Genomic DNA, 12,671 nt, shown 5'->3' on the forward strand with positions numbered 1-12,671 from the left:
CAAGTTTCTCTACTTTCGATTTGAGATCTCACTCAAAATCTCACCAGATGGCGCTGTTCCCCACGATTCCCATTGACCCATAGCCATCACAAACAGAATTTGAATCCGTCTTTTATCTTTTCAAAAGAAACGAACAGAACGGACACACGTTTTTCTTTTTCAAGACCTTTATTCCTAAAAATGACTCTGCTATTTGGAATTGCTTCACGTGTGTCAGTCCTGACATGGACCGTCTTTCACTGTCCACATGATTCATGCAGCGCGTGTCGTTTGCCATCAATGCTCTACGGTGATCCTACTACTTTAAAGCTTCATCACAGAGAAATCAAAAGCTGCGATGACTTTCAGGATATTGATATGGAGAATAATTGCATAGGGTAAATAGCCATGCTGTACAACGCACATACATATAAAATAATGTCAAATGATTAGAATAGATCTACTAAAGTTGGTTTATACAGTTTGTTCAGTATTTTCAACGTTGAAGTGCATCATATAATAGGAATATTCTTTATATTAATGGTCATCTGATACACACTTATAGTGATTTAATACATATAGTACACACACATAGTAAAGTAATCCTTAAAGTTAGAGGGACATTGCAAAGCCCTTAAAATGTAATACATATTGTCGAGTAAAACGATAAAACCTTGAAAACGGTATGCAGTGGAACGATAAAACTGTACACAACTGCCATACCAGAGTATGGTGTTATTCTTCTTTTACATTGTTGAGTTTTCCCTTTTTAAACACAGTCTATAATCTATATAAAGCCACTCTCAGAGAAACCAAAAAAAAAAAAGAAAAAGGAAAAAAGCCATTTCTGTATCAAACAGAAGGTTTAACATCTTTCATGCATTATTTTTAGAAGAAGTAAAAATGTAAAGTAAGCGATTAAGAGGTTAATAAATCATAAACGTCAACAACTGCATGCAGCAACAATGGTTATAATGTCAACAATCCCATAATGCTCGGAGTACCTCGTGACCTCACGCCGTAGCACAACAACAATCATAAGGCATGCCTCAGTGAACTCCCCCCATCAACCATACTTTGTAATGGCAGACACATCCTGTTATCAAATGGTATGGATTCTCCTCTGGTTTACCTTCATATGGTTCATACATGTGTCATGACACCTGCAACAAAAAAGAACAAAAAGAAAAACAACTCATGAGACCCTTGTTTTACTTTACAGTGACAATCTGCTTCTCTATAGTGGATCATGTTGAGATTTGGCCACAGGCTTGTTGTCATACATACTTATCATCTACAGGCTTCCTCTAAATAATTCAATACTTACTCAGCAGTCAAGCTGCTCAGTTTGTATTCCTCTGGCGGAGGTTCTTGTCTTTGTGGTTGTTGGTCGAATTAGTTTTCCTTTTTTTTTTTTTTTTTAAAAGAGACAAAGGACACAATCAGACCACACATCAAATCACAGCGTGTAAAGCAGAGCTGAGACTGTGACTGCAGTTTCATTCCCGTCCTAACGACTCGTTAATCGCTGCAGTTCTTTTTTAAATATATTACACTCAGTTCATTATTAATTAGACACTTATGGTTGATGATTGTTGCTCTGACAGTTTATAGTGCAGATATTCTGACATTTTATCACCCAAATACTAATTAAACTCAGATTAACAGGTCACTCCGCTAATTTAAATTACAATATAGTCATGCTTTTATATCTATATATATATATATATATACATACATATATAGATTTATATACGCATATATATCTATATACACACACAACAGTTTGTAAACATGAATATTTACAGCAAAACTATGGGGGTTTTAGGTAGATGTCTTAACAATGTGGCTCTCCTAATCAGGAACAAGTCAGGAATAACTAATTTCTATGGAAGTAAATCTGTCCCATCTGAGTTTGAATTCAAATTTCTAACACTGAATTTTTTTGCATCAAAATTAGACTTTGAATTTTAAAAACCATCAAATTTCAAGAACTGTTTTTTTTATTGCCATTGATTTTTTTTCAACTTTGAAATAAATTCAGTGTAAAAAAAAATTTGATGTCTCGAAAAATTCAGTTGCAAGAAATTCAATGTCTCAAAAAATTAAGTTTTTTTTTGAGACATCGAATTTTTTGCAACTGAATTTTTTGAGACATCGAATTTTTTGCAACTGAATTTTTTGAGACATCAAATTTTTTGCAACTGAATTTATTTCAATGTTGAAAAAAAAATTATTTTTTTAATTTTAACAGTGCTTGAAATTTGATGGTTTTTAAAATTCAAAGTCTAATTTCGATGCAAAAAAATTCAGTGTTAGAAATTCCAATTCAAACTCAGATGGCACAGATTTACTTCCATAAATTTCACATGAATGAAGAATAGCATCAATACAAGGTGCTCTCTCTCCAGATTAGAGCTGAAACGATTGCTCGATTGATCGGTTTGAAACTTTTTTTCATGATTAAAACCAGATTTCTGATTGTTTCAACTTCTTAAATGTGAATATTTTCTTCATTTCTTTGCTCCACATAACAAAGACATCATTTTGGTTTGGGGACAAAAGGAGACGTTTGAGAACATCAACATTTCCAGGTTTGTGACAAACTGATCAATGTTTTTTTTTTTTTTACATTTTATAAACCAAACGCGTAATCTCTCAGCTCTAAAAGAGATTCTTAACTCTACAGACATGAGGATGAGCTACCACAGAACATGTCAATGTACCAGGCGAAACAGATATCAAGGTAAAGAAGGTCAAATACTTACACTGGTCCAGCTGGGTCATCATCTGAGGCAACGAGGGGAAATATGGAGAAATAAAGACCAAAAAATAAAAGAATCGCAAGGACGTTGCACAAGTTGATGAAGTGTCAAAGAAAAGATGTGAGAAAGACATTTCATCCTGAGCCTCTTTGACGACCTCTAAGTTTCAGCTGTAACACGTGTTTTAAATGCAGCCGTGATAATAACAACGCACCATCATGCTGCACCAAAACAATTCTGTGAGGTCATCAACAAACACACACAGACACACACACACACACACAAAAAAATGCACTTCAAGTCCAGCACGGCACAACACGCTGAGATGCATGTGCGAGTGTGAACAGCTACACACAGGGAAACTTTTGAATGAAACAAAAACACTGTCGTCATGCACAGACAAGCAGGGCTGAACATCTGTTCTCTCAAAGACATCAGTGGAGAGATTTACTGCAGCTGAAACAGTGACAGTAGAAATGACTGATGGAGATTTAAAAAAAAAAAAAAAATAGTCTCAGTTCTTTCATGCCGTTTTACTGCTGCAGTGATTTTTGAGTTAAAAAAAATAAATAAATATGCGTCGCAAAATAAAACGTTGAAAAATAAAAAAAAGCACTCGACACCAACACCAAAGATGGAGGAAGCTTATGGAAGTAAATCTGTGAGTTTGAATTCACTGAATTTCTAACACTGAATTTTTTTGCATCGAAATTAGACTTTGAATTTTAAAAACCATCAAATTTCAAGCACTGTTTTTTTTTTGCCATTCATTTTTTTTTTCGATGTTGAAATAAATTCAGTGTAAAAAAAATCGATGTCTCAAAAAATTCAGTTGCAAAAAATTCACTTGCAAAAACGTCAGTTAATATCCAGGTCACCAGAAAGAAGCAATCGATCCCTGTCTCAATTCATCCAACACCAATCAACGTACGCTCCATTGGCCATACATGAATTACAGTTTAATACTAAACCTCATAACTTGATTTGTGGCGCCACCACTGGCTGCTCCTTGTTGTCTATCAGACGAACTGAGTAAATGCAATTAGCGCCTGGTTAACTGCAAAATGTCATCATGCTGACGACCCTGTCATCACAAACAGCACAGAAAAATGAGGATATTACAAACCAGTAGCAAAAAGATGATGTTTTAAACAGCTAAAAGTTACTGGACTTTAATTAGGACGACCATATTTAGAAAGGAGACTTGGCTCTGCTTCGAGATACTTAAATTATACTTGGATGAATTGAGACAGGGATCGATTGCTTCTGTCTGGTGACCCAGATATTAACGGATGTTTTTGCAAGTGAATTTTTTGCGACTGAATTTTTGCAAGTGAATTTTTTGCGACTGAATTTTTGCAAGTTAATTTTTTGCGACTGAATTTTTGCAAGTTAATTTTTTGCGACTGAATTTTTTGAGACATTTAATTTTTTGCAACTGAATTTTTTGAGACATCGAATTTTTTGCAACTGAATTTTTTGAGACATCAAATTTTTTTTACACTGAATTTATTTCAACGTTGAAAAAAAAAATGAATGGCAAAAAAAACCCAGGGCTTGAAATTTGATGGTTTTTTAAAATTCAAAGTCTAATTTCGATGCAAAAAAATTGTGTTAGAAATTCCAATTCAAACTCAGATGGCACAGATTTACTTCCATAGAAGCTGAACAGAGCTGTGTCCTGACGTGAAAAGAGATGAGACTGCTTGTTGAAATTCACGATGCATGCAAAGTCTCACACTTACCACAAACACGATTTTAGGTTATGCACATTGGAAGAAAGGCAGGAGGAGATATTCATTACAACAATCTCTTGTAGAACTCAGTAACCAAAGCTCACATCATTCAAAAGAAATGCAATGTAAACAGGATTGACTATAATCAACACATTCACTCAGTCATCATTACGTGACTAAAACACCAGACACGCTGAATCGGTCCATTTCTGATCGTGAAATAAACAATGGTGGCAATATACTGTATTTGTGTGACGCAGCAGAGTCATTCAATGTGTGTTGTGTCTAATAAATTAAATCTCCTGGAAAATAAAATGCACGGTCACATTGGAAAACCCCAGGAAGACATACTATATATGCAAGCCATGTAATTAAATGACGCCTCCCTGGTTAAGCTTGCAGCAGCTTGGGGACAGTGCAAGGTCCTTGGAAAGCTGTTAATAATTGAAAGCGTCCACCTCTGCAACACTGCACTATCATATTCCTCATGAATATTAAATGGACGAAACTGTCCTGACAAGGTGTGACCTCGTGCAACACAGTCTGCCTGTTGGGTCGACCTCGCCAGACTAAATTATTGAACTGAGGCACAGGAACAGAGTCGAGTGACTCCTCTGTCGGCATCTCTGGCAAAATGAAAGACTCGGGCAGACGTTTAGAAGTCAAAACTGCACTTTCTGTTCAGACGTTTTTTTTAAAAACAGAGACATCTGAATATCGAAAGCACTGGTGACTCACCGTCTTGTAAATCCTCCGGCTTCTTGCGCTTCTCATAAACGACGATGATGACGACCAGGATGATGATCTCGGCCAGAACTCCCAGGAGAGGCCACAGGGGGGCCAGGTGGCTGCGGACCCTCAGCACAGACTTCTCGTCGCGGCTGCTGATCGTGTTGGTGGCGTTGCAGTGAAACTCGCCCGGATCTGAATTAATGTCCAGGTTGACGATGTGGAGCTCGGTGTAGTTGTCTTTGCTCATGACAAAGTGGCGTTCGGTCGAGTTGTCGATTTCCTGTCAAGGAAGAAGTTTCATTTAGTACTTAATCATTTTCATGTTACAGCTTCAATGTTTTTATTTGTTGAAAGGATATACAATACTTCTACTGACATAAAGTGACATAAGATTAAGATAAGATAAGATAAGATAAGATAAGATAAGATAAGATAAGATAGTCCTTTATTCGTCCCGCAGTGGGGAAATTTCCAGTGTTACAGCAGCAAGACAATAAGGATAAGGATAATAAATAATAAACATGCATTACCAAAAAGAAATAGAATATATAAAGTACAATATATAAAGATATTAACACTGACTATAAAAATAGGTTTAAAAATAGAATGTAGAATATACACAGTATGCACATGGTATTTACAGTGTAAGGAAACAAGGCTGAGCTATTAAATAAGGATATTAAATAAAGATATGGATATTGCACTGATGAGAAAACTACAGTATAAAAAACTTGACAGTATGAAAAATGACAATATATTGCACATAAAAATAATTAATGACAGAGCATAAAGGTACCGTGTGTAAAATGAGTAACATTCTAAGTGTGTTGAAGAACCTATGTAGTCTTCAGTTAGCATCAAAACTACAAAGATGTTAAGTTTGTCCATTGTAAAAAACAGTGAGGTCCAAAATGGCCGCCTCCGTAGAGCTGACTCGGCTCCTGACATAAATATAAAAAAAGGCACATTCTGGTGTCATGAAAAACTTAGAATTAAATTAAAGGCGCCATATGTAAGAATGTGGCCAAAAACGGTTACGACGCTCAAATTCAAAATACCGAGGTCTTCGTTTTCTCCACCATTGTAGCTCAGACGTAACTGGCAACCCGTGGTTGCTCGGCAGCTGAGACTCTACTGACTGCAATGATTGGTAGACGGCGGTAGGTGGCGCCACATGACGCCAAAACATGATTTCAAAACATAAACATGATTTGCAGTCTGCAAAATATTTGTTATGCGAATATATTGCTTGTACTGTTGTTGTTGGTGAGTTCAGTTTGTTATATGAACATTATTCCTGAGTCTCTGTGACACATTAGGAGGATTTTATGATTTATTACATAATGCACTTTTATGTATAATTATTTTATCTTCAGTTTCTGCCAATTAAAACATTTTAATCTAAATGTTACACACTGTAAGCCAAAGTGTATATTTAACTTCTCCACCTTTAACACACTTGGACTCTGATTGCGTCTTTTGTACCAGAATTTATTGCTTTCTTAATGTTATGCTGAGGAGGAAATGTTTTGGCAGCGTTTTTACTATTACAATGTCTAACGGTAAGAGGAATGAATGCCATGTGTTCATTACCGAGCGTTGTTGTTGTAGCGTTTACGTTGTGTTTTATGACCACCATGTTCCGTGTTGTGGAAACGTATTAGAACTTAGAACTCGTGAAACTCAGGACTTAAGGTGTTCAACACATACCCGAAATATGCCGTTGGTGAACTTCCACCAGGTCCAGACAGGGTAAGGATATCCCACAGACTTACAGTAGAGCACGGCGCGCTGGCCCTCGTTCTTATTCTCACTACGCTTGTGGCCTACAATCTCAGGAGCAGCTGAAATGTAGAGAAATATCAATATCAAATATCTTTGTGACAGTTTATTAGCACCATTAGTGCCGGTATTTATACATTTTGAGTGTAATGGTGTCAGCTGCATGAACACAACAAATGTGTCCTATTGATGCATTTGTTAACACCTATAGCACAGCTGCACCCTTGTGGCCACTGCACACTGCTAAGGTGTCCCTTAGTAAATCCACTGACCTTTGAACAGTTATAGGATTAACACACAGACGTCTCTTTTCATTTCTTATCCAAACGAGGTCAAAGTCAACACTGGTGCGTTCTATGGACAACACACTCCACCCACTGCACCTGACTGTGGAGGAGCTCAGCAGCTCCTTCAGCAGCAGCTCTGACACCCTCAGTGTAAGACAGAGCGCTACCGAAAGTCCTTCATCCCCACTGCTGTTCAGATATTTAACTCCTCGTTTTAAATGTCCGCCCATTTACATACTTACCTCTGCTTATGGTGTAAAATTCAAATTCAGTTTCTTTATTCAGGATTTCTCTTCTGTACTGAGTGCACATCTCGGTTTAGTTCCTTTCTACACTGTGTGTACTACTTGGATATTGTGTACTCTTGTCTTATTTTTATTCTTATCTCTACTGAATTACTTACCCTACATTAGAGTGTGTAATTTAATTTAAAAACATTTTTTTTACCATATTGTATTTTATTTTTATTCTATTTTTTACTCTTATCATACATTTTACTTCTTTTTACTTATATTAGAGCATATTGTATTTTATTTTATTCTATTTCTTACTCTATCTTACATTTTACTTCTTTTTACTTATATTAGAGCGTATTTTTACCTTATTGTATTTTATTTTATTAGAGTCTTACTTATATTTAGAGTGTGATTTGTTTACCATATTGTATTTCATTTTTTACCCTATTTTTACTCTTATCTTTACGTTGTCTTTCTTCTTACTTATTATACCCTTGCACATTTTCTGCACCTCTTGTCGCCTTAATTGAGCTGTTGTAAATGTGCGTTTCCCCCCCGAGGGAGGAATAAAGTCATTCAATTCAATTCAATTCTATAAGCAATACCATTCCAAGTGTGTTATTTACTACCACGGTTGCCGCGGTAACCTGTATGTAGATCGAAAGGTTCAGCACAGCCTGCCGGAAATTATTAGAAGAATCATTTGTCCACGTGGGACGGGACGGAAGCGGAATCTGTCAACGTTTCCATCGATATCTGTTACGTTTCTCGTCTAAATGCTGCAGAGTCGGCCAAGTTAGAGACCTGTCGACTGAACCTCTGCACAGTTATGTGATAAACAGACGTTCCTGCAATTAATAGACGCTCGTAAGAGAGATGAAACAAAATGGCTGCATACAAGAAAATCTTCACACCGCTGCGGCCCCTTGAATAATTATTAATTATTTATATTCATTGCATAATTTTCAACGGCGACTGTGCTTTCCAGAGGAAAAAGAAAATATATTTTTGCAATGAAACAAATCTGTGTTGCAGATAAAGGAATAAAACAGAACATTTATATACTAGTAGAATACTAACAGGTTATTTTTATAATACACCACACATGTCCACCACATGAAGACCGTTCCCTATAGGCTTTATAAAAACAGCTGAATGTGTCTCTATTGTGGTGTTTTTTTTCCGTTTGGAAAAAATTAAACTATTCCTATTAAATAAAAGTTTAATTAGAGTTAAAAGTGTAATTTTTCTCCATATAGATGCATGTGAAACAGCTGAAAAGGCCGACCAGATTTTTACCATGGAGACATAATCCTGTGCTGTTAGACAAACAACACGCCATCTGCTGCCACTGAGCCGACTGCTGGTTAGATGGAGGCGGCAAGGGGGCGCCGTCTGCCTCTGAGCAGCCTGACGAGAGGTTTGAAATCACAGGTCCTCACACCATAACCCTGAGCTTTTGCTGCTGCTGCTGCTGCTGCTGCTGCTCAAGGCCACTCTGGCCATTTTAATCTCCGTTGTGGCCTTGAAAACTAACAAAGACGCCTGTAGCTCACAAATCAACACCTACATTTGACTTCGATGGTGGCATTGCCTGGGAGACCCATCTCAAAGGTGAAGACACACATGTACACTCCGGCGTCATCTGCCCTCGGTTTGTTGTGCCTGCGGAACAACAAGCAGACATCTTATATAAACAACACAACACAGGCCGACGAACTCATGACATTGTACAGAGTTTGTGAAGAGCCTGACCTGTACTCTGTGTTTTTACTTGGACCGCGCGTGTCTGGGATCTCCTCGCCGTTCTTCATCCAGTAGCTCTCCTCGTGGACGCCGTTGGTCGAGGTCAGGTTGCACTGCAGCGTGAGAACGTTACCTTCCACGGGAAGGGTGATTTGTTCGGACGTGGCGATCGAAGGCTCTGCGAAAGGAGACACAGATCAGCTAACATGGAGGCAAAGCATGTGAGTGAGGGGCGTGTGTTGGAAGATTTTTGACAACACATCAGTTCAGATAACAGATAAATATATAAATATAACATAGAGCAGGAATAGATTTGAATAGTGGGAGGAATTCCTTTGGGTATCTTCCTGAAATAGAAATCGAGTGATTTTCTACATTATTCTCAGTCGCTTACTAAAACAACGCCTGTAAACATTTAAAAATACAAGTAGAGAAAAAAACACGAGTACACACAAGATTCATGGTGAACTGAAAAGAGAAGCATTCAATTCTTAAGCCTCTGGCAGTAATACTGAGCAGAAGCTGAAGCCTTAAGTAAATATTATTGCCCAGTATTAGATTCATTGTGCAAACATGTCACTTGTGTTGTGCTCTGCAAGCATTTCTTTACTTTAGCATTTACTGCAAGCTACACTGAAATCAACATATTTTTGTTGTTCATCAGGTTATGAAGTGATTTTTAACTTTTTCAGAAACTCAATCCTGTTCGGATCACAAGCTGAGCACAATGTGACCAAACGGGACTTGCAGCCAACAAAAATGACTCTGGGTCGAGGTCTAACTCAGTGTTCTTTTCGCAGTCCCTATTTAAGATCAAGTAGTTTTGAAAGAATCAGAGTTTTTAATCTGGCTGAAATGCAAGCTGTAGCTCGTAAGCACTCGTGACCTAAATTGGAGAGTTTCTATTCTCCTTAATCCCGATTATCTGCACCTTGTTCGGACACGTAAACACCTCTCAATCCAGGCAGCCACAATCAATTTGGCCGGCACACACGCACAGCTCAGCAACGCGTGTCGTCATGTGACGTTCTGTCAAATCTCAGAACAGGTAAACGTCGTCTGCAACTACACAAGATTGTCTAAGTGACAGGAAATGAAGGAAAACAGGACGATCTAAGGATATAGGATGTACTGAAGGGAGTTGCTAAGTAATGAGTGTTTCTCCAGGTCCATTTTCCAGGTCCGCATGGGGAAGGATGGCTTCTAGTGAGGTCTGAGGGAAGCTGTATCACACAGGGTCAATCCTATTTGGCTGCTGGAGGGAGGGAGGAGGAGGAGGGAGGAGGGGGTCATCTACACTGACCACTCACTCTGCATCACAGTTATAGTGGCCTGGGCACGGATCCAGGGCGTGGCCGCATTAAGGTGCAGGTGGTTGCGTCGCGGGTCGTTGCTGGCTCTGCACTCGTACGTACCCGAGTCGTCCAGCGTGAGGAGGGAGACAGAGAGCACGCTTACGGCGTTGGCGCCGTAAGCCGTGCCGATGGACACTCGCCTCTTGCGGGCGCCGTCCCACAGTTGCCGGAACGAATCGGCTTGGTTGATCTCAGCGTACCACCACTGAATCTCCGGGGTGGGGGTCCCCGCCACGTCGCAGTAAAGCTCAAAGACATCATCTGTGAGCTTAGTCTCGGTAAAGGGCGACTTGACAAAGCCAGCTGGTGGCGGGGGGGGGGGGGGGGGGTGTGTGTTGTTGGTGAAGAATTGTGGGACAACAGGTCCAGAGATACACAGCACACACACACACACACACACACACAAAAAAAAGGAAAGGAAAACAGGCGTAGGATGGAAAGGTAAAGAAAATTAAGTAAATTAAAATGATAAGAGGACCAGACAGTAAAACAGATAATGTGAAATAATAAGAAAATTACAATTCAAACTTAAAAATGAAAACAATAAAACAAGCAGAATAGAACAGGGCTTCAAAAATAAATACGTTTTTATCAACTATTTATTGGTTCATTGTTTGTCTGATAAAATACTTCCTCACAGAGCTCAACAAACAATCAATAACAATATTAATATAATAGTTTCTATTAATTGCTTAATCCATTAAATTGAATCTATTGTTCCTTCGGGCCAGCAGTGCATATTTTCAGTTTGCTTGTTTTGTATCCGTTTTTAAATTTAAATAGAGATTAAGATAAACCACACAACATCATTTCTGTCTGATTAATCTATCATTCGTTTATCATCAACCTGAACCTGTCAGCAGGGGCAACGTCGACCTTTTTGTGTAGCAGCAAGGAGACGACCTCAGCTGTGCCTCAGCCTTCCATGCTATTCTTGGGAAGCTTTAACTCAATTCTGCTGGGACGTCCCTGCGCGGCTCTCATTTGGTTTTGTCCAATTAATAACATCATTTAAATGTGTGTCTGGCTCACACAGCGCTCTCATCCAACAGTCCTCCAAGTGACCTTCTTATTATTTTCCAGCGCATCTCGTCAGATAACGATCATTAATGCTTGGAAAAGCGCGTTTATATATAATTATTCAACGATGGAGTTGCAGGCGCCAGACAAACTGTCAACCGTTTGTTTAGCTGGACAGAGATTCTGTCCTCTCTCAAAGGCAAATACAATAAAAGTGAAAGGCTCCTTGGAGGAAGGAGGAGGGGCTTTACATAAAGTCATGTGTGGTCTATATAGGCACTGTGCACAGGAGATGGAGAGATTTATAGAAGCTGCAGCTCTGGGTCTCTGGGGAATGTGTGGGCCCACTGGTAATAGACCCTCTGTTTCCATAGAAGCAATGACTCTACAGCAACAAAGTAGGAGTAGGAAGAGACACACACACACACACAACCAGACCAAGCAGATAATCACACAAAAAAAAACCAGACAACAAACATCATAATCCATCATGATTCATCAACTCCTATATAGATTCCTGTGTAAAGTATATACTTAACAACATGACTGGGGCTGAAGAGGAAAAACCAACAGCTCAGACACTAAACCGCTGAGAGACGAGTCCATGTCAGTTTGAGATGTGTCACGATTGTGATTGACACCGTCCACGCTCATGCCTGACTGATGGGCTCAGTTGTTTGTTAACAAATCCTCACTCATGAATACAGTGACAGCGAAGACTAAATGTGGAGCTACATTCTTAATATTACTCTCCATGTCCATCAACTCTTGCAATATAATGGAACAAACAACATCATTAATTTAGCCCAATTGGGTGACCATGAGACTTTCTCCGTAAACACTAATTGTTTACGAAGAAAGTCTCATGGTCACCCAATTGGGCAATTGGCAATACACCATGTGTACTAATTATTAGTACACATGGTTGCGTGAAAAGTGAAATTTGAGAGAATAAATGGAAGCTGGGCATCAAATAGAACAGCAGAATATGGGCTACAAGGACGTATAACCTTTTTTAAATGTGATGAACAAA

At 38.7% G+C, this 12,671-nt stretch overlaps 1 protein-coding gene across 1 annotated transcript in view; it reads right to left on the minus strand.

The window, feature by feature from the left end:
• Positions 1–1,322: 1,322 nt before the first annotated feature.
• The window catches only part of LOC310930484 (neuroplastin-like), a gene marked incomplete at both ends in the record, with an annotated part of 15,870 nt that continues 4,521 nt past the window's right edge, over positions 1,323–12,671 (minus strand). The window contains 7 exons of the mRNA XM_083893491.1: positions 1,323–1,383; positions 2,748–2,769; positions 5,219–5,492; positions 6,923–7,056; positions 9,088–9,182; positions 9,273–9,441; positions 10,574–10,921. Coding sequence (XP_083749617.1) covers positions 1,323–1,383; positions 2,748–2,769; positions 5,219–5,492; positions 6,923–7,056; positions 9,088–9,182; positions 9,273–9,441; positions 10,574–10,921 — 1,103 coding nt within the window. The remainder of the gene's footprint in view (positions 1,384–2,747; positions 2,770–5,218; positions 5,493–6,922; positions 7,057–9,087; positions 9,183–9,272; positions 9,442–10,573; positions 10,922–12,671) is intronic.

The sequence above is a fragment of the Microchirus variegatus genome, assembly GCF_963457635.1.
Source record: "Microchirus variegatus genome assembly, chromosome: 8".
In the NCBI taxonomy this organism is placed as follows: Eukaryota; Metazoa; Chordata; class Actinopteri; order Pleuronectiformes; family Soleidae; genus Microchirus; species Microchirus variegatus.